Source organism: Ctenopharyngodon idella, chromosome 18 (genome assembly GCF_019924925.1).
Source record: "Ctenopharyngodon idella isolate HZGC_01 chromosome 18, HZGC01, whole genome shotgun sequence".
Taxonomy (NCBI): Eukaryota; Metazoa; Chordata; class Actinopteri; order Cypriniformes; family Xenocyprididae; genus Ctenopharyngodon; species Ctenopharyngodon idella.
In genome coordinates this window covers 28518217-28538821 of record NC_067237.1, presented here as the reverse complement: position 1 = coordinate 28538821, position 20605 = coordinate 28518217, and the positions used below count along the sequence as shown (strand labels likewise).

The following is a 20605-nucleotide window of genomic DNA, read 5'->3' as shown; positions in this document are numbered from 1 at the left end:
ATTTCAGCATCCCAGTGCTATTTTGTTAAATTTGAATGGGCTCCCTATAGTATTGTGTGTCATATAAATATCTTTCCCTCAGCTTCAAATCAACTATGACAGGAATATGGGCAACCTGATTGTACATGTGCTGCAAGCAAGAAACCTTGCTCCTAGAGAAAACAATGGATACACAGACCCTTTCGTTAAGGTCTATCTCTTGCCAGGGAGAGGGTGAGTGTCCCTGTGTACATGGCTCTGTGTGTGTGTGTGTGTGTTCGTGTGTGTGTGTGTGTGTGTGTTCGTGTGTGCGCGCACGTGCAAGTGTTAAAGTAAAAGAGTGAAGAATGAAAGATTTAGAGACTCTCTACAATACCTGTATTTCTTTTATGTTTGTCCTCGTCTGCATATATAAGTGTTGTAATTTTGATTAATTTATTGTCTAATTTGTCTTTTTTCAGTTACTTGAGTCACTTAATTTGGTTAATTCCCCCTTTTTTGGGATAGCTCTGTTGTTGTTTTTTTCCAGGTCTTCCAAAAAATCTTCAGCATCCAGATTCTAGATATAATGACGTGTAAACAAATTATTCCATAATAATTGGAATGGAACAAAAGTATAAAGTGTTTCATAATCAATTGAAACACTGGATGGCAGAATAAAAAAGTTACCTATAATAACTTGCATATCCAGTGGGCTAAAAGGTCCCCTTTCCTGTGTAGAAGTCCTTACCTCTTTAGTACAGAAATGACTTATTGGAAGGCTAAAGTGGAAGAGATCTTCTTTAGAGAAGTCAATTTTTATTAGCTTAGCCTTCCTCTCTTAACATGCTACCTAGTAATCAAGCTCAGTGTCTCGGACTGCGGAGACAGCACAATCGATATGGCTTCCACCAGTATGGGGTGTGTAATGCTATATCTGCCATCTCCTAATGGCCATATCTGTAGTGTTTATGAGATTAGTTCCTATTACCTGCACAAATTATCCTTTCGTCTGGCGCTAAAAGCTCGGCAGCCATGACTCCACCCCTGAGCCACAACTTTTTTGGAGGGGTTTCTGTCTACCCTTTCCTTGGATTCTCTGACTGTTGTCTGTTTGTCTGTCTACTTTTACTTTGCATTCCATACAAATCTCCGGATTGGTTCAGACAAGTCATGGTTGTCCAGAACGCAAGGTAGCGTGGTGATTCTGTTTCTTTTCATTTTACTTTTTCATTGGTGCGTGGGTGTGTGTGTATGTGTTTGGATTTCCTTTCTTTCATTATCTAGCTGTCATTCATGTGGTGAAACCTACTGCGTCATCTGTGAAGTGTCTCAGATCTACCTCAAAGCAACCTCTACCTCTGAAGCTTTTGATGTGATGTCAATAAATTCTTCAAATGATTCCCTCAAAGCCAGTAAATATTAAGTTCAGTTGTGCAACTCTACCATTGTTTAAATTCACATCAGCTCATTGTAAGAGTCTACCGCTACTGTATGCTTGCATAGATTGCCCATATACTCATGTAGAAGTAGACATTTTTCCACATTTTACTCTGTGATCTGATAATGTCATCATCATCATTGGTGGCATGGACCGTAGATGCATTGGTGTTGCCTCTTGTGAGGTCATCTTTTTATGAAACTCCACTATCCTCAAGTGTGGCTATATAAATATACTATACATATATATCCATTGAAATGCATCTTCTAAGTCTATTGCTCCTTGTATCCTCTCTCAACATGATGACCTCACAGTGCTGAGAACAAGAGAAGGACTAAATATATCCAGAAGACTCAGAACCCAGAGTGGAACCAGACAGTCATTTATAAAAACATCCATCTGGAGCAGGTAAGTACAACATACATTATTGAATATATTTTATTTTTCTATTATTATATTACATCATATATATGTGTGTGTGTGTGTGTGTGTGTGTATATATATATATATATATATATATATATATAATTTTAGTCAAGACAAAAATTAGATATAATGTTTTATATATTTTTTACTAATGGGTGCAGGACACTATATTTCAGTGAGAATAGCAAAATAAAGTAAACTGTGGCATATTATACCCAAAAATTCTTCATACAGTGGACTACCAGTAAAATTGATAAAAATTTGGGACCAAAAATTATTCAGACACTTTGACCTGACCATGTTTTGCCTAAATGTTATCTGACATAATTAAGAATATTTTTTTCTGACACAGTTTAACTCTGAGATCTTGTCATATTTTATTACCATTTTTTTTAAACTATAGCAAATAAACTGTAATAATGAATGAAATGTTCAAGGTGTCTGAATAAATTTTGGTTTGTATATATATATATATATATATATATATATATATATATATAATCAAATACGTGTAGTTCTTTTGAATTATATTAAAAAATATAGGCCGATCTATTATATAGTATAATATATTCCTGTGATGGTAAAAGCTGAATCTAAATATCATTTATGGTCTCTAAATAGAAATAACTATATTAAAGAATATAGTTATTTCCTATGTGGAGACCATAAATGTTAAGCATACAGTTTTTTTCCCCCCCAAACATATTGTTTAGAAACATTTGCCAGTGCTGCTTCTGTCTTCTGATGAGATAATATCTGTAAAAGATTATATCTATATGAAAAATTACATTCTCTCTCACTTGTTTTTTAAAAAAAATACTCTTTATTACTTTTACATACAGTCATTTTTCATGCAGAATTCATATTTCATCTCTCTCTTTCTCTAGCTATATATAATGTTATATATAGTCCAAGGAATATGCACAGAACTTTACATGTAATTACTAGTCTAAGACACAAGGGAAGTTATGTCACAGTCACTTCCCCCATGTGTCCCATTTTTTCCATCCAAACTTGGCATTCCATGCTTGAAAACACTGAAAGTTGACCCAATTTTGCTGTCATTGCTATGCTGTTTACTGAGTCACAGATTTCATATTAAAATATGTTTGTGCCTTCATAAATTATGTCTTTAGCCCACATCTGACTGAAATCTTGTGTTTGTGTGTGTGTGTGTGTTCGGCTCAGCTGAAGAAGAAAACTCTGGAGGTTACTGTGTGGGATTATGACAGATATTCCTCAAATGATTTCCTGGGAGAAGTGAGTGTTGCTAGATTGAGTGTCATTCCATGCAGCACTTGTGGCAGAGATAAACATAATTTGCATAAGTCAATTCCTTAGATGTGATTCAAAGTATGCTAGCATTTTGTCTTCTCTTCCTCTTTATTGTTATGAAATTTGTTATTCTTAAGTCATTTTAGCTTCTGTCAGTATCTATTTACATTAATATCCACCAAAGAATAGTTTATAGTTGACTAAAGGAAAGAAATTTCTCTGAAGTCAGAAGACCAAATATAATCTAACACATTATGAATACGTTTTTTGTAGGTGCTCATTGATCTTTCAAACACGACTCAGCTGGATAACACACCTCGCTGGCACCCCCTAAAGGAGCAAAGTGAGAGTATTCACCATGGAAGAACCCACCCTCCACAGGGACCCGGTGGATCTGGGGGACTTGGAGGTCAGGGTGGCCCTGGAAGTCAGGGAGGTCCTGGAGGGCCAGGAGGTTCTGGAGGTCAAGGAGGGCAACCGGGGAACCAGCAGTCCCCTAAAACCTCTGTCATCAAGAGCCGAAGTCACGGCATTTTCCCTGACCCTGCTAAAGGTAGGTCAAGCATACTAAACAAAAATATACAAAGGAATCGCACAGGTGGTGCAACTAGTTGTATCATACCGTCCAAAGTTTTGGCTCTGTAAGATTTTTTTTATGTGTTTGAAAGCCTCTTACAGTCACCAAAATACATGATCAAAATACATTAAAAACAGTAATATTGTGAAATGTTATCACAATTCAAAATAACTTTTTTCTATTTCAATAGATTTTAAAATGTAATTTATTCCTGAGACTGCAAAGCTGAATTTTCAGCAGCCATTACAATAGCCTTCAGCGTCACATGATCCTTCAGAAATCATTCTAATATGCTGATTTGCTGCTCAAGAAACATTTTTTTTCTTGCTGAATAAAAGTATTAATTTTTTCCAAAAAAAAAAAAACCTTACTGACCAAAAACTTCTGAATGGCTGTGTATAATTAACAGTTGTAAGGTTTAAAGGGATAGTTCACCCAAAAATGAAAATTCTGTCATCATTTACTCACATGAATTTCTTTGTTCTGCTGAACACAAAGGAAGATATTTGGAAGAATGTCAGTAACCAAACAGATCTCGTCCCCCATTGACTACCATAGTATTTATTTTTCCTACTATGGTAGTAAATGGGCGATGAGATCTGTTTGGTTACTGACATTCTTCCAAATATCTTACTTTGTGTTCAGCAGAACAAAGAAATTCATACAGGTTTGGGACAACTTGAGGGGTAAGTAAATGATGACAGAATTTTCATTTTTGTGTGAACTACCCCTTTAAGAGATATTTGGGATCAGTGCTGGATTAATCGAGGGCACGTACTCTATGTTCAGACACACAGGTCCCTACAATAGAAAAGTCTCACAGTAGTCCCGGCAGCTCCAAATCTTCCTCTGAGGGTCACTTGCGTTCCCACGGCCCCTCACGCAGCCAGAGCAAAGGCAGCGTCACCCAAGCACACCTGGAAGAAGCCGGGAACGCCATCGCTGCAGCCGAGGCTGCGGTGCAACAGTCCCGACTCCAGCCAAGTAACCCTTATTACTTCACATGAGCTCACAGCCTATTCGTTCTGTCTTTCTTTCTTCCTTCCTCTCATTCTCGCACTCTTCCACTATTTCTTTTCCATTCCCTCTCGTCCTCACCTTTCTATCACATTTTTTTGTTTAGTTTAGTTTTCATTATTTTGTGTTGATAAATTAAAGCCTACACCTAAAATCACAAAATGAAAACATCTAACTTAATAATAGACAATATCTTATTGAACATTAAGAAAAGTGAAAAATTAGATTGTCCTAAAGTACTTTTTAAACTTTCCAACATTTAAATTTAGACATTTAAGTGGCAAAACGAAAATGATCCCATCTAAAAGATCTTAATTTTTAATAAAGCCTATAAAACATTAAATAATTTAAACAACCAATGTCTGTTAAACTCCTGTTCGTAAATCGAAAATCAAAAATCGCAAATCTGCCTTTAGCTGCAGTTAAACTTGGGTAAGTCAGCAATTAAAAATTTTATTTCCCCGATAAAAGTTAATGCCAGACATTCAGACTCAATCTTTCTTTGTAAAACTGCAATTCTGTAGTAGCAGAGGAGGCTTTTGTTGCATTAAAAAAAAAAAAAAAGATCCCTAGAAGTACAGCACATAGGCTGATTTTCACAACTAAAGTGCTATTCTTTCCCAAATGTTCCTGCTGTCATATATAATCGATGCTAAATTTGAGTGCATATTGAAGACACTTCACACTGACATCCAGAGCATGATGAACCCCTCTGTTACCTCATTTCCCCTTGCAAGTAAAATCCCAGGCCTTTACCCCAGATCAAACCCATATCTATGTCCGCATGATTGTGGTGTGTAAAAATCATGAGCTGGTTTCATGTGAGGGCGACTATGCAATCTGTGGATGAGTCCGTGTAGAGACAGCCCCATCTAAAGGCAGAACTGGCCCCATACTGATCATACAACATCTTCCAGCCAATGAGAGCAAAGTATCGAGTCAGATGACCATCATGGAGGGATCTCTGCTAGAGGAGGTGAGAGACCTGTGACTCCTCCCTCTCTCTAAAGATAAGAATAAAAATCAGCACTAATCAGCACATTACACGTCCATTTTAGAAGCAGAACACAAAAATGTTTAAATCTGTAGTCAAGAAAGCTATGAAATTTGCATAAATTTCTCTTCTATATTTAAACCGATGTTCTTTCATTTCACCTTGGTCTCTTTTTTTTAGTTCTTCTCTTGCTTATCTTTTCCTTTCATATGTGAATAAATGCATATCCATTCTTTTTGCATAAACTGTTTTTAAATTAGTAATGTAAATAATGAGCCCTGTACTTTATATGGCACATGTCTAATTTCTTCTTTCACTCTGTTTGTGTGTGTGTGTATTTCTACAGATAAAACAAACCACAGAATGATTGATGGGGATGGATACACTCTGGACAGCGAAGATGCCATGGGCACTAATGCTGTGGACAGCGCCATATTTCAGGTCCCTCAGCTGTAAGTATGCCTATTCAATCCTGCAATTGCAATTAATCTGTATCATATGGATTTCAAGTATTCAGTGAAGTGATAGGCAGTTATATATGATAGTAGTTGGCTATTATGAGATTATCTGCATTGGCTAATGGAACAGAAACGCTAGTGCCACCTATGTATATAGTGCCACTTATATATATATATATATATATATATATATTATATTATATATCAAAAGTTTGGAGTTATTGTTAAAGTCTATTTTGCTCACAAAGCTGCTTTTTTTGGTTAAAAAAAATACAGTAAAAACAGTAATATTGTGAAATATTATCACAAAATAACTGTTTTCTGTTTTAATGTATTTTAAAATGCAATTTATTCCTGTGTTGGCAAAGCTGAATTTTCAGCATCATTACTTCAGTCTTCAGTGTCACATGATCCTTCAGAAATCATTAATATGCTGATTTGCTGCTCAAGAAATATTTATTATTATTATCAATGTTGAAAACAGCTGTGCTGCTTTATATTTTTCTGGAAATGGTGATACTTTTTTCTTCTCAGGATTGTTTGATATTTGAAATTTATCATTTGCAACATTATAAATGTTTTTTTTTTTTTTTTACTGACACGTTTAATATAAAATAAATATCTTTTGTAACATTATAAATGTTTTTACTGTAACTTTTGATCAATGTAATGTCTTTGAATAAGTATATATAATTATTATTATAATTAATAGTAAATATTAATTTCTTTAAAAAAATTCTTACTGACTTGTGTTATCAACAATTTGAGTAAAAATTTTAAATGCAAAACTAGATGAATTTCTTATTTGATTTGTTGCAAAGAAATCTGCAGAATCTGAAATATTTCTAATCCATTTTATGTCAATTTTCTTTATTTTAATATTTAAAAAATACATAAAACTTCCAAATTTAAATGAGACTTGGAATCTTACATTTTTAGACCCTACTCTATATATACTAATCATGTGTGACCCTGGACCACAAAACCAGTCATAGGGGTCAATTGTTTTTTAAAATTAATTTAGATTTAGATCTGAAAGCTGAATAAATACGCTTTCCATTGATGTATGGTTTGTTAGGACATGACAATATTTGGCCAAGATAAAACTATTTGAAAATCTGGAATCTGAGGGTGAAAAAAAATCAAAATATTGAGAAAATCACCTTTAGAGTTGTCCAAATAAAGTCTTTAGCAATGTATATCCACTATAATTTTTTTTATATATATTTACGGTAGGAAATTTACAAGATATCTCATGTAACATGATCTTTACTTAATATCCCAATGATTTTTGGCTTAAAAGAAAAATCGACAATTTTGACCCATACAATGTATTGTTGGCTATTGCTAATATACCCGTGCGACTTATGACTGGTTTTGTGGTCCAGGGTCAAATATATATATATATATATGATTAATATACTAATAATTTACTAATACATATATACTAATATATACTAATTATGTATATCAAATTAGTAAAAAAATTAAAATAAAAGATTGCAGTACTCACACCTTCAATTTCTTTGCTCTATCATTGTTCATTTCATCAGGAAAAACATTCCTAATGGGACAGATAAAAGCAGAGGACTTGAATCTTTGAACCTGCCAGATTCGGAAGGTAACGATCTGTTTCGTATTCCAGATTCTGTTCACACACAATCTAATTCTAGTCATTTCCGTGCTCATGACAGAAAACCTTATGAGAACAAAATAAAATGGGCAAACTGTGAGTCATAATAGAGCTTTGTACTATGTTATACAGGGTAGTCAGTACAGGTCAGGTTCACCCCTGAGGTTGAATTAACACTTGTCAGGAAGCTGTTTGGTAGACTAAGAACCTGTTAAACAGAGGAAAACAGCAGTCATCCCCTTCTGTTCTGCCACTGTGTCACTGCCATACACTGCTGAATAATTCATCACAGCAGAGGGTGTGTTTTTGTTGCTGTCAAAAGAGACAGACGTCGGCACAACAAAACATGGACTCTAACTGTGTCATGAGTGTGGCAAAGTGTCAAAAGAGACATCGGACATTTTTGCTTATCTTTGTACAGCATAATGAACATTACTCAAAACATTGTTTTGCCACCAATATCTTGTTCTGAAGTCTAGTATTTTACTATATATATTTATTTATATTGTATATAAATATATTTTTTCTTTTAACATACATACAGTGGTTGGACAATGAAACTGAAACACTAGCCAATATAGTGTTGGAGGTTTTACACCTATACAAGTCTACTTGTGCTAAATGGGCAGGTCACTGTCAAGGACTACTGAACCATTCTGGAGGAGCATGTGCACCCAATGGTTCAAACATTGTACCCTAAAGGTGGTGTTGTGTATCAGGATAATAATGTTTTATTTAAAGTCCCCCTGTAGTCAATAATTTTATCCCTTAAAACTCATCTTTGATCACCAAAATGACATATTTAAATGTTTTTTTCCTGTGAAAAAAATTCTTCATGCATTAAAATAGCTTGAATGTAATCCTACACCCTTGCTTCATTTAGTATTCACGGATCAATGAATATGCAAATTAGCCCCACCTCCACTCACTCACACCAGCTCAGAGATCCACTCGGTCAACTTACTGATGTAAACGCTGCACAATGCATCGCTCTTTACAATATTGGACACATAGCGGTAATTAATATAATTAGCCTTTGGCTTGACTACATCAGGGGTTCCCAAACTTTTCAGCTCATGACACCCCAAAAAAATGATGCCAGTGACTCCCGACCCCCACTATCCTCGGAGGTGGTTAAAGTATACAAACGTTGTGCGCAATGGCGCACACGCACATACGCCTGTTTCACACATTCTCTGTTGCAGTGCGTATTTTTTCCGTGCCCATATTAATGGATTTTAGGGCGTTCACACTGCACACGGATGCAGTCCGACAGTGCGTTCCAGGAGCGGTGAATTAAAACGATAGCGCAGTGTTCGCATTAAAATAAACATGTATTGACGCGAAAAACTAGTAATTTCACCATAGATGCATATAATTTAAAGTCTGTTACACAGTCAACACATGGCTTTTTTTGCCTCGGGTAAAGCAAGGAAAATGGCACCTTACCTGGCATTTAGGTGAACATGCCTTTGCAGTACATAATATGCAGCAAGCGCTATTGTGCTTTCACATATGCAGCGTTTGCAGTGCGCAACTGATTCGTGGCTGTTTATCACAAACACAACATTTACTTATTTTTATTTCAAATCCAAAAGTTACTGAGCATGGCTTGTCAGCATTGCGATTCTCGTATACACTTTTTTTTTCCATAGATGTCACGTTTAAACGCACTACATTTAAACGTTTTATTCAATGTACCTTACTTTATATTTATATAAAGTAATAGACTACTTTTGATTTATATATTTTATATACTTGCTCACGCAAGTGACAAAACATTTTAACATAAGCTTTATGTTAAAATCACAAACATTTTAAATTAAAACTTAAAATAGACAAAACAGGTGACTCATCTTTTCTTTCCTTTTAAATCTTTTTACAAGAAATCCCTCAGGTCATAAAGAACTTTGTTTTTTCACTTTCACGAAGAGACGAGTGCTATCCATTATGTCTCTTTGACGGTGGTGTTTCTCCGCTCTCCTCGCTGGCCTCTCTGCGTTGTCTTTGGTCGATATTAATCAACGTTTCATTTCGACAAAAATAATATCCAAAGCTTAAAGCCTAAAGAATTACCTACGTGCACATGTCTGAATGTTTAACATGGTGCTGTAAACTGACCTGCTGCAACTGATGCTGTTGCTAATATGTGGTTAATCTGTCGTAATCACCTCAGGAGTCACGGTCGAGGGGAAGGAAAAATCGAAAGGTTGATGGCTTTTTTTTTTTTTTTTTGCATGGTTTTTATTTTTAATTTAACTAATATTTTTAGTATTTTGTTACAATTATTCATAAAATATGCTATTTCTAATCATTAAAAAAAAAAAAGTTTGATTTCTGGAAATCATCTCGCGACCCCTCCCTCGATGTCTCGCGACCCCCACTTTGGGAACCACTGGACTACATTATCAAACAGCTAATAATGTGTCGCTAATGTTACACAAACCATGTTCCCGTTAATCTCAGAGTCAGACAGCTGCCTTCTAAAAATCAGTATCCTTACAATCTCTTTGAACAACTAAGAACGTCAGTGGAGAAAGACATAGTTCACCATAACATCGTAATATACATCATACACCCGCTATATTGCTAAATCTACCCGATTTTTTTCATATCATCAGAAAAAATACCGGGATAACCTGGCTTCTCTTGAGACTCCCCTGCTTCAGAGTGCTCATAGTTAATGATATGCTAAAGCCCGCCGGCACGCTGATGTGATTGGTTAGTTTGTAATTGGAAGTTAGTTTGTGACAACAGAAACACCAGCGATTTCAAACCGCGTTTTTGAGACTGCAGTTTTAAAGATAAAATACTCAGCAACGGTGCTGACTTATGAATTTGCACACGGTGTCTTAAATCATATTAAAAACACCATATAGACATATAGTAACATTAAAAACTTGATTTTCACCACAGGGGGACTTTAAGTGAAGTTGAACATTTCCCATAGCCTACACAGTCACTAAATCTGAATATTATCAAGCCTCTTTGGAGTATTTTGGAGAAGTCAGGATTATGTTTTCCTCCTCCAGCATCACATAGTGACCTGGCCACTGTTCTGGAAATGGAATGGCTCAAAATCCCTTCAGCCACTGTGCAGGACATGTATCTGTCATTCCCAAGACAAACTGATGCTGTATTGGCCACACCATACTAATAAATTATTGTGGTCTAAAACCAGATGTTTTAGTTTCATTGTCCAACCCCAGTATTTCATAGTTTATAAACGTTTTGCCTAGTTGGGTTTACAGCATTTCCTTTTTGCTCAGTGCAAATTTTTAGTTAGGCACCTACCCACTAGAGGTCGCCATTGCCAACAACTTATATTAATTTATCTTGAACAGCTGACAATATGCAGTAAGTAAAGATACATACAACAAATATATGAAATAGAAGAGGTTGTATTTTGTTATTCTATCTATCTATCTATCTATCTATCTATCTATCTATCTATCTATCTATCTATCCATCTATCTATCTATCTATATGACTGTAGGTAAGATGATAGGTGAGATCAAGGTTGCATTGAAGAAGGAGATGAAGACTGAAGGAGAGCAGCTGGTTCTTGAGATCCTGCAGTGCAGAAACATCACCTACAAATTCAAATCTCCAGACCACCTACCTGGTAATGAAATGTTCCTCAGCACATACTCATAAATACCATTGACATCAAGTAGTCAAGATAAGTGAATTGTCCTTTGAGAAAGATTTTGATTACTTGAACTAGAAATGCTGATGAATCTGTTATATTTCAACTATCTTTGTAGACTTGTATGTAAAGCTTTATGTGGTGAATGTGGCAACTCAAAAGAGGATCATAAAGAAGAAGACCAGAGTGTGTCGCCATGACAGAGAGCCATCATTCAATGAGACATTTCGTTTTAACCTGAATCCCGTTGGCCACTCTATTCAGGTGAGAGAAATTACAAACTGAGGGAACTTCAAAATATATATATATAGTCACACACACACTTGTGTTGCGGACCTGCTAACAAGAATTCAAATAGCTGATGTTATGTAAATCACAGTTCTAAACAATAAGTGTTAATTGTGGGATTATTTGAACAAGTCAATTTAAATGAAAACCAATTATTTAAGTTAAACTAAAATTATTCATTCAAGTTAAATGAACTTCATTGATTCTAGTTAGCTGTGCATGGTTGATTTTATTTGGTTTTACTTGTTTCAATCACATGGAAAGACTGTCCATGATTGAATCATGTTCAGCCAAAAAGCAATTTTTGGGGGGTTGGTAAGATTTTTTAAATGTTTTTGAAAGTTTCTTATGCTCATCAAGGCTGCATTTATTTGACCAAAATACAGTTAAAACAGTAATAGTGTGAAACATTATTACAATAATAATAATAATAATAAAAACATTTAATATATTTTAAAATCCAATTTATTCCTGTGATGGTAAAGCTGAATTTTCAGCATCATTACTTCCAGTCTTCAGTGTCACATGGTCCTTCAGAAATCATTCTAATATGCTGATTTGCTGCTCAAGAAACATTTCTTATTATTATGTTGAAATCAGTGCTTAATATTTTTGTGGAAATCATGACACATTTTCAAGCTTCTTTGATAAATAGAAAGTAAAAAAAAAAAAAAAATTAAAAGTCTTATAGTCACTAAATAAAAGTATTAATTTATTTAAAAAAAAAAAAAAAAATCTTACCAACCCCAAATTTTTGAACAGTATTGCATGTATAATATTATTTAAATAATTTAACTTCAATCTTTCACTCACTCTTTTTTTTTACCTTTTTCCTTGTCTTGTATCCCTTTCCTCTTCAGCTGTTCCTGGTGTCAAATGGAGGGAAGTTTATGAAGAAGACCCTGATTGGTGAGGCCTACATCTGGCTGGACAAAGTGGACATGCGTAAGCGGGCAGTCAGCTGGCACAAGCTAATGGCCACCACCAATCAAACGCAGCCATAATCAGACGCCCATCCGTCTCCCATCAGTACCCTCCAAAAAAAAGAGAGAAATAAAACAGGAAACTGGGTTTGTCAATCTGGAATGGCTGACAGGAGATGGAAAGAAAAAATCAAGGTGAAGAAATAAACTGACTACTGTGTCGAACAGTCCGTAGGGTGAGACTGCCGGTTTTCTAACTGAAAAGTGTATTCCAAATTCCCAACCATTCCCAATCAGGATATGTAAATCCATTTCCTCTCCCAGAGCACTGCTGTTGTCTTTTTGCGGGAGTCATTTCTGCAACTACATTCTACATCTAAAATATCTTAGGCATGGGCCAATTATTACTTGAGATTTTCTACATTTCAATGCCATTTCAGATGTTATCACATGTTCAAGGTCAAAAAAAAAAAAAAAAACGAAAAAAAAAAACATCATTAACATGAAGATAAACGTAGCATAATTTATGGTTCTTGACACAATCATATGATATATATTGATCATATCAGACTATGTTATGCACTGTATGGAGGTTATACTGTAAGGAAGAAAGACAATCGTAAATATAATGGATTTCCGTTTTTGAATGCAGCATCCAACCGCGCACAATTTAAGATTCCTTCATTTATATTGTCTTGAGTGTCGCCTTCAACGTTTAGGGAATGTTGTGACTGACGTCATTGACGTCACTGAAGTTGAGATGATCTGGTTTTCACACAATCTTCTTGATATGTCGAGAATGGCTGTTTGTTGGATGCTAAATGAGGGCGTACTTTGTTTTTTAGCATCTCAAGCCCTCAAATTAGGTTCTCTGAAATTAAAGGGCATCTATTCTCTGTCCAGAAGTATGATTGTACGTGTCCGCAATGTGTTTGTTTTATGAAGAGCATCTTGAAGTAAATGTCATGTTAGTGGTCAGATGTTGTCATCAATAGTCTCCGTTTTGTGACCAAGTTGTATGTGGAATCCAAATATGCAATGACAAAAAAATACATATATTAATAATAATAATTAATGTACACCTTTTTGGCATTTATATAAGGGTTTTGGCTCAATTGGCTCGACTAAAATCCAGATGTAATGTTTGTTGTTTATTTGAATGGTGCAATGTCCTACGTCCCGTGTCACTGTTCCATAGTGGTGCACTTTTTAATATTGTTTTTCTGCTGTAAAGTTCATCTGTTCATGTCAGTTTACCTATGAAGGATGGTTCTTTTTCATTATTATCACTGCCTCTGCACCATATCAGTGTATAGCTACACTAGTATGTGCCATTGATGGATAAAGGCACATGTTTTTGTCTGTCTAGGTCTTGAAAACACCATTCAGTAATTTAACTTAATGGTCAGTGTTTCCATTATCAATATCAGTGGACATATCTCACACATGGAAACGGAGTGTTTTGTAACCTGGCTAATAAAACGTACACCGACATTTCCATATGATTTAATCTGCATCTTGCACCGCTGGTGCACAGATGTACCTGAATTAAAGGTTGCTGTCATAGTAAGATAAACTATTGTGTGCCAACCTGATGTTTTAACCAAACCACTGGTTCTGTTTGGGTAAATCTATGCAACATGGATTATGTTCTTTGAATGCATATACCTTAACATGCGACATCCAGCGAGTGTCTGAATATATGTATATCTGTTAAAGAAAACAAGAAATTAATTATATGAATATTGTATAGTGTTTATTTTTATTTATTTATTTTTTACTTCCTCTTTATGGCACAGTACATATTAATAGTATGCACTTTACATTATTGTTTTCATAGGTTTCCAAATGTCATCATAAATAATGACAAAAAAATATGCTAAGATACCAGAAAATTGGGATTGGGAAACATAATGCATATTTTATATTGCGCATAATTATGATGGCCAATCAAAACCTGTAAAGAGTGTCATCAGGTTTTCACCTAGAGCATCACACCTTTCAAAGTGTGATTTTTTTTTTTTTTTTTTTTTTTTTTTTTCAGTTGTTCCCTTTAAACAAGCACATTCATTTCTTTTTGACTACTAAATATTATCTTCTATTCTTATATTACTCCATTCCTTTTAAAATCATGATGCGTTTGATGAATTCAGTTGCCGTAAACAGTGTGAATGTGATTTGGTTATTTTATTTATTTATTTATTTGATTTTGTAAATATATAGGATATTTTCTACGAGAAGAGGTCTGAATATTTATTTGACGTTGAGCATGTGATTGTGATCAAGGTCAAACTATGTCTGTACATACTGTATTTGTCTAAGTGTGTAAGAAAGTAATATCTGGATTGGTTTAAAATCATATGTTCGATCCACCCATTCCAACCTGTTTGATGAAATCAACAACATCTCTCAGAATGAAAATGAAAAGAAAAAAAAAAAGAAAAAAAAAAAAGGAAAAAGACACAAAATTTCCTGTCAAATTGAATGGTTGTCAAAGAATTTCTATGTTTTTACATAGATGTTGCATGTTTTGTTAGATGTTTGTTGATATATTTTGCCTCCGGATTCAGTTTAAAAAGAGAGAAAAATTGAACACATCATCTGAAGTTGTATGCCGACTGTAAAAATGCTTGTAAAATGAGTCTTGTTTTTCACTTCGTGTAAAAAAAAGTAGAAAAAAATCTAATGTTATGGTTTTGTGGTTGTCCACAGGATGTCATGAAATTATGCAAATTGTGCAGTAGAGAAAAGATAATATATGAAAAATAATGAATAAATAAATAAATAACTTTCTCCCTGCGTCCAAATAATAAAGAATAGATTTATTTCAAATGTGAAAATGTGTTTGGTATGTTTTGATTGTTAATGTGCTCATATCTGGTGAAATGTTAACATTTTTTATTCGTATTTGATGGTTATTGAATTAATTCAATTGTCGCTTGAATTATCTCAGCCCTATTTTAGGACCATTAAAGTTTTTTTAAATAATTTTTTTTTATTTATTAAACATTTTAAATTTATAATATTTACAACAAAGCCCAAGATCCGCCCACAGTCATAAAAGGTAAAAGATACAGAGATTAAAAGGGGGAAGAAGGGGGAAAATTGTAAAAATATATATTATATGACAGCAATGTGTGTGTATATATATTTGTGTGTGCATGTTTCTTTTTCGATTTGGGGTGAAATATGTGAGCCAATGAACAGGTTTTGTGCGATTTACAGTCTTGTGTTTACAGTTTTTGGCCAGCAGAGGGAGATGTCTGTCTAATACTAATTACACGGGAAGTAGCTCAGAGACTGGCCATATACGTGAGTATTCAAAATAAGTTAAACAACTTTTAATTAGCTCAGTTGTTTCGATTTATGAAAAGAATCACTTATTTGAAATATATGATGAACTGACCAACTAAATGATCGTTGCTTGAACTGCAACAAACATGCACGTATACAAAGGAGAAAAAGGGAGTGTGACTCATCCGGGCCTCATTATCCTCTCAGCATTTTGTCAGGGCTAAATTAAAGAACACAAGGCAGCCTTACCAGAACGATTAAAAGTCCTGCCACCACACAAAGAAACTACCACTCATCATTGTAGCCTCAGGTTTGTTTCAAAGCAGGAGCAACAAGAACCATATACTCGAAACAGACTATGAGAGGAGTGTTTGTAAGCATCCATTCTCTCTCTGGGTAATGCGAGGCAGGGCATGTTGCCATGGAGACGCGGGTACAGGGGTAGGAGGACCCAGGGGAGCGATGTAGCTTGGATAGCAGGGATGTGCTAGTGAGTGTGTGATACTCATCATCCTCAGTTCAGTAGACCATGATAAATTCTGGTTTTTGATGTGTCTAATCAGCCAGCATTACTCGATAATACTGTGCAAATGAGAACGCTTTCCCTGAAAATCGAGCGAAAGCCGCTCACGATTTTTAGCTCGATATCCGTCGCAGAATTGCATTGACAAACGTCTTTTATCTGAAGTTAATTAGCTTCCTCAAACTCTCCCGAGACAATGGTGTGTTTGTTTCAGAATCAGGCCTAATCAACGTCGTAGCTAGAGTTACCGATTCAAGCCTGTAGTCTAGACTCAGGGGCAGGTTGCATAAACCACTAAAAGTAGTCTTACAATTTAGTGATCCTTTTGTTTCTTTAAGACTGTTTTTTTTTTTTTTTTTTTTTTTTTTTAAAGTCTGTTACATAAAAACGTAGATTGGTCTAATTTGATACTGAAAAGTATGCCTGCCCCTTTACTAACTAGTTATGCCAAAACACTGTCTTAAAGCTACTATATATATATATGTCCCTATATATATGTAGGGGGAGACTGGGAATGTTGTAACACTATCAGTTTAACAAGTCAGAAAAGAGCTATGGTGATGTCATCAATATCACACACTCTCATCACCTTATTGAGCTCACAGGAGAAGTGCCATATGACTGTGAGCAACGTTGTTGATTGTATGACCAAAAAACTGGATGTTCAGGAAGGAAGGTAAAATAAAAAAATCAAGATTATTATTTTCCTAGCAATCATTGTATTGTACAATTATTTGATTTAAAGTACATAACCTAAAGTAGACGTTTCTCTAGTTTAAGTTGATGATTTGCATTCATGCTAACTTCAGTTAGCTTTTATGGTTGTTTGAGGTGGGGATAGTTGTAACGGTTCATTAAAAATGTTACAACCAACCCCTTATAATGATTCCAATCAATCACATTCTCTGTTAGGGTTAGTTCACCCAAATATGAAAATTACCCCATAATTTACTCACCCTCAAGCCATCATAGGTGTATATGACTTTCTTCTTTCAGCCAAACACAATCGGTTATAGTAAAAATATCCTTGCTCGTCCAAGCTTTATAATGGGAGTGATTTAGAGTATGAGATTTTGAAGTCCAAAAAAGTACATCCATCGATCATAAAACATGCTCCACGTGGCTCCGGGGGGTTAATAAAGGCCTTCTGAAGCGAATTGATGCATTTGTGTAAGAAAAATAGCCTTATTTAAAACTTTATAAAGTAAATATACTTCGCTTCAGAAGGCCTTTGTTAACCCCCTGGAGCCGTGTGGAGCATATATTTATGATGGATGGAAGTGGATTGAAGCACTGCCAATATAAAGCTCGGATGCGTCAGGATATTTATTAATATTTCATGCGATTATGTTCATCAGAAAGAAGAAAGTAATATACACCTAGGATGGCTTGGGGGTAAGTAATGCTTGGGCTAATTTTCATTTCAAAGTGAACTAATCCTTTAACTTCTGCGATGTAGTACACGATGACATGACATACTACGCGTTATAACGTATGACATAGCGTAGTACTACGTCGCGGAAGTTAACACCATATATACCTAGTTAAAGTCATATACACCTAAGTATGGGGTAATTTTCATTTTTGGGTGAACTATCCCTTTAAGGAAAAGTCATGTGAGTTTTTTGTTATGCAAGAAACTTATGTGGTAAATGTGTTTTCAACACATCAGATGACGCAGTGAACGCCGACTCAGTATCCTGCGTCAGCATCACACGCATGCGTCGTGGTACTCACGTGAACAACGTCGGCCAATACTGAGCCGGCACTCAGACGTTAACATGTAAGTGCTGCACAGCATTCACTGCGTCAACTGCGTAGAAGGCTGAAGATTGTTGAATAAAGTCGTTATTTTTGTTTTGTTTTTGCGCACAAAAAGTATTCTCGTCGCTTCATAACATTAAGGTTGAACCACTGTAGTCACGTTGACTATTTTAACGATGTCTTTACTACTTTTCTAGACCTTGAAATTACGATAATTACGTTTCTTTCTATGGGGGATAAAAAAAACCCTTGGATTTCATCAAAAATATCTTAATTTGTGTTCTGAAGATGAACGAAGGTCTTACGGGTTTGGAACGACATGAGGGTGAATAATTAATGACAGAAATTTCATTTTTGGGTGAACTAACCCTTTAACTCACATAATCTGTGATAGTGTAGTACAAGTCCAAGTGAGTTTTATTTGTAGTAGACAAATGTGTCTACTGTGCATCAAAATTTGAGAGATCTATCACAAACAACCACTGAGTTACTGATGCTCAAACAAAAAGTGTTACTACCATCCCCAGTCTCCCCCTATGTTTACAAGTTTTCCGCAGACTCCCAGTTTGAAAACCCTGGTCTAGACAAACAGATCAAGACTCTCCTGCCGTCATTAAATGAGCTTGGTCATTAGCTTTTACCGAACGGCCCAGGGTCAAGCCACAGGCGCGCTCACAAACACACCAACACTTCGCAGACACAAAGAGTTTCACCCGCAAATGCACCTGGAAGGTCCTCGGAAATGCTTTTAATGCACATCGATGTCTAATACACTTCACTGCCAGAGCCTCTTGTGTGCAGGCCCGACCCCATAAACACAGACCTGTCTGAAAAGAGTTGGGTGAACACATTAAACTGCAAGCAAAGTGCACATGCACTCCGCTTTCCAGCATCCTTTAATCATCGGCTGGGCTGTGCATAAGAGGAAAGAGGTCATAACAGCGCTGTCTATTTAAGACCTATTGGGAATTTTAATGAGAAAGTGTGTTTTTGATGATGGGACGGCATCTTTTCATTTAGCCGAGTGCTGGCCCAGGGCTTTTATCCTGGTCTGTTATAGTTGGCTACTCTCTGTGCTTTAAGCTACAGGGTCACTGTATCTCTTCTCCATCAGAGGGGCTGCAGTGGTGCATCAGTACAAAATCTCCTCTAGGCCCTGTTGGATCCGCCGTTCGATGGGATGGATGGGTGCTAATGGACCTTCATGCAGACCAGGGAACAAAAGCACAAGGCCTCTCCTATTATAGAGCTCGCGCTCTCTCGCAGTCTCGCGCCCTGTTGCACGCGCCTTGCTTTGACACTCGTCGTTGCCGCGGAGAGCGCGGTTGCTAGGCAACGGGTGAAAGCCGAAATCCCTGGGTAACTCGCCGCTTACTGCCCCGACCTGCCTCCCATCCCTGCTCGCTCGCTTATTAACTTTATTGCAATGGGAAGAAAAATAAAGAGTATCTCATTTAAACGAGCATCATAGCTATATAACTCGGCTGCGATTTATAGCATTGCCTTACATTATAAAGAAGACAAAGAAAAAAGGATGCTGTGCATGCAAGCGTTTATGAATGAGATGCATCATTTAGTGATGCCCTGAATGAATAATGAACGGATGTATTTGAAAAACCATCTATGATGTGCTCTCACTTAGCCTAAATATTGATCAGTTGTGTATTTTACGTCAGATAGGCTAATTCAACTATATAGTTCACTGTCTTTATGTAGTTTGGTGTTGTTAGTGTACATGTAGATTTTGTTTTGTATAACATAATTATTTATATAATTATTTTCATAACAATAATAATAATAATAGGTTAATATGAAATGTACGGAGCCCCTAAAGGGACCTTTGCAAAAATAAAAACTGTATATTTTTTTATTTTTGCAAAGGTCCCTTTAGGGGCTCCGTCGAAATGTATAGGCATATTTATATAAATATAAAATTTATAAATATAATAATTTTTAAAATAATAATTAAATTTTATAATAAACATTTGGCTAATCTAATAACAATCGAATTATCATCTTATTATTAGTGTTATTATTATTTGTAGTAGTATACAGTAGTAAAATAAATATTTTATCAGGCTAATGAATATGTAGATGACTTTATTTTGTTAATATAAAATGAATATAAGTATTTATATACGTTGCGTAAGTATAAGTATTATTTAAAATAACATTAAAAATAAAATATTTTTGAACAAGTATTTTGTTACTTATTTCTTTATGCATTCAAACACATATTCACGTAAATCGACATGCCAAATCCTTTGTGTTGGCTTTCAGGAGAGTATCTTGGCACTTTTGTGCGCATTCTTAATTGATTTCAGGAGGGTGTTACTTAGTATGTGTTGAGGAAGCATAAGAGGAGGAGGAGGAGGAGGAGGAGAA

General features: G+C 35.4%; 1 protein-coding gene across 3 annotated transcripts in view; it reads left to right on the top strand.

Moving 5' to 3' along the window:
• pclob (piccolo presynaptic cytomatrix protein b) overlaps nt 1-15479 on the top strand; it is a 33452-nt gene extending 17973 nt beyond the window's left edge. For 2 of the 3 annotated variants that reach the window (XM_051871164.1, XM_051871162.1), the window contains 11 exons: nt 83-213; nt 1125-1151; nt 1714-1807; nt 3014-3085; nt 3374-3653; nt 4467-4661; nt 6035-6140; nt 7700-7767; nt 11276-11404; nt 11547-11692; nt 12577-15479. In XM_051871164.1, the coding sequence (XP_051727124.1) occupies nt 83-213; nt 1125-1151; nt 1714-1807; nt 3014-3085; nt 3374-3653; nt 4467-4661; nt 6035-6140; nt 7700-7767; nt 11276-11404; nt 11547-11692; nt 12577-12720 (1392 nt within the window). In that variant the 3' untranslated portion in view covers nt 12721-15479. The remainder of the gene's footprint in view (nt 1-82; nt 214-1124; nt 1152-1713; nt 1808-3013; nt 3086-3373; nt 3654-4466; nt 4662-6034; nt 6141-7699; nt 7768-11275; nt 11405-11546; nt 11693-12576) is intronic. The other variant, XM_051871163.1, reaches the window with a different exon arrangement.
• The last annotated feature ends 5126 nt before the right edge of the window (nt 15480-20605 follow it).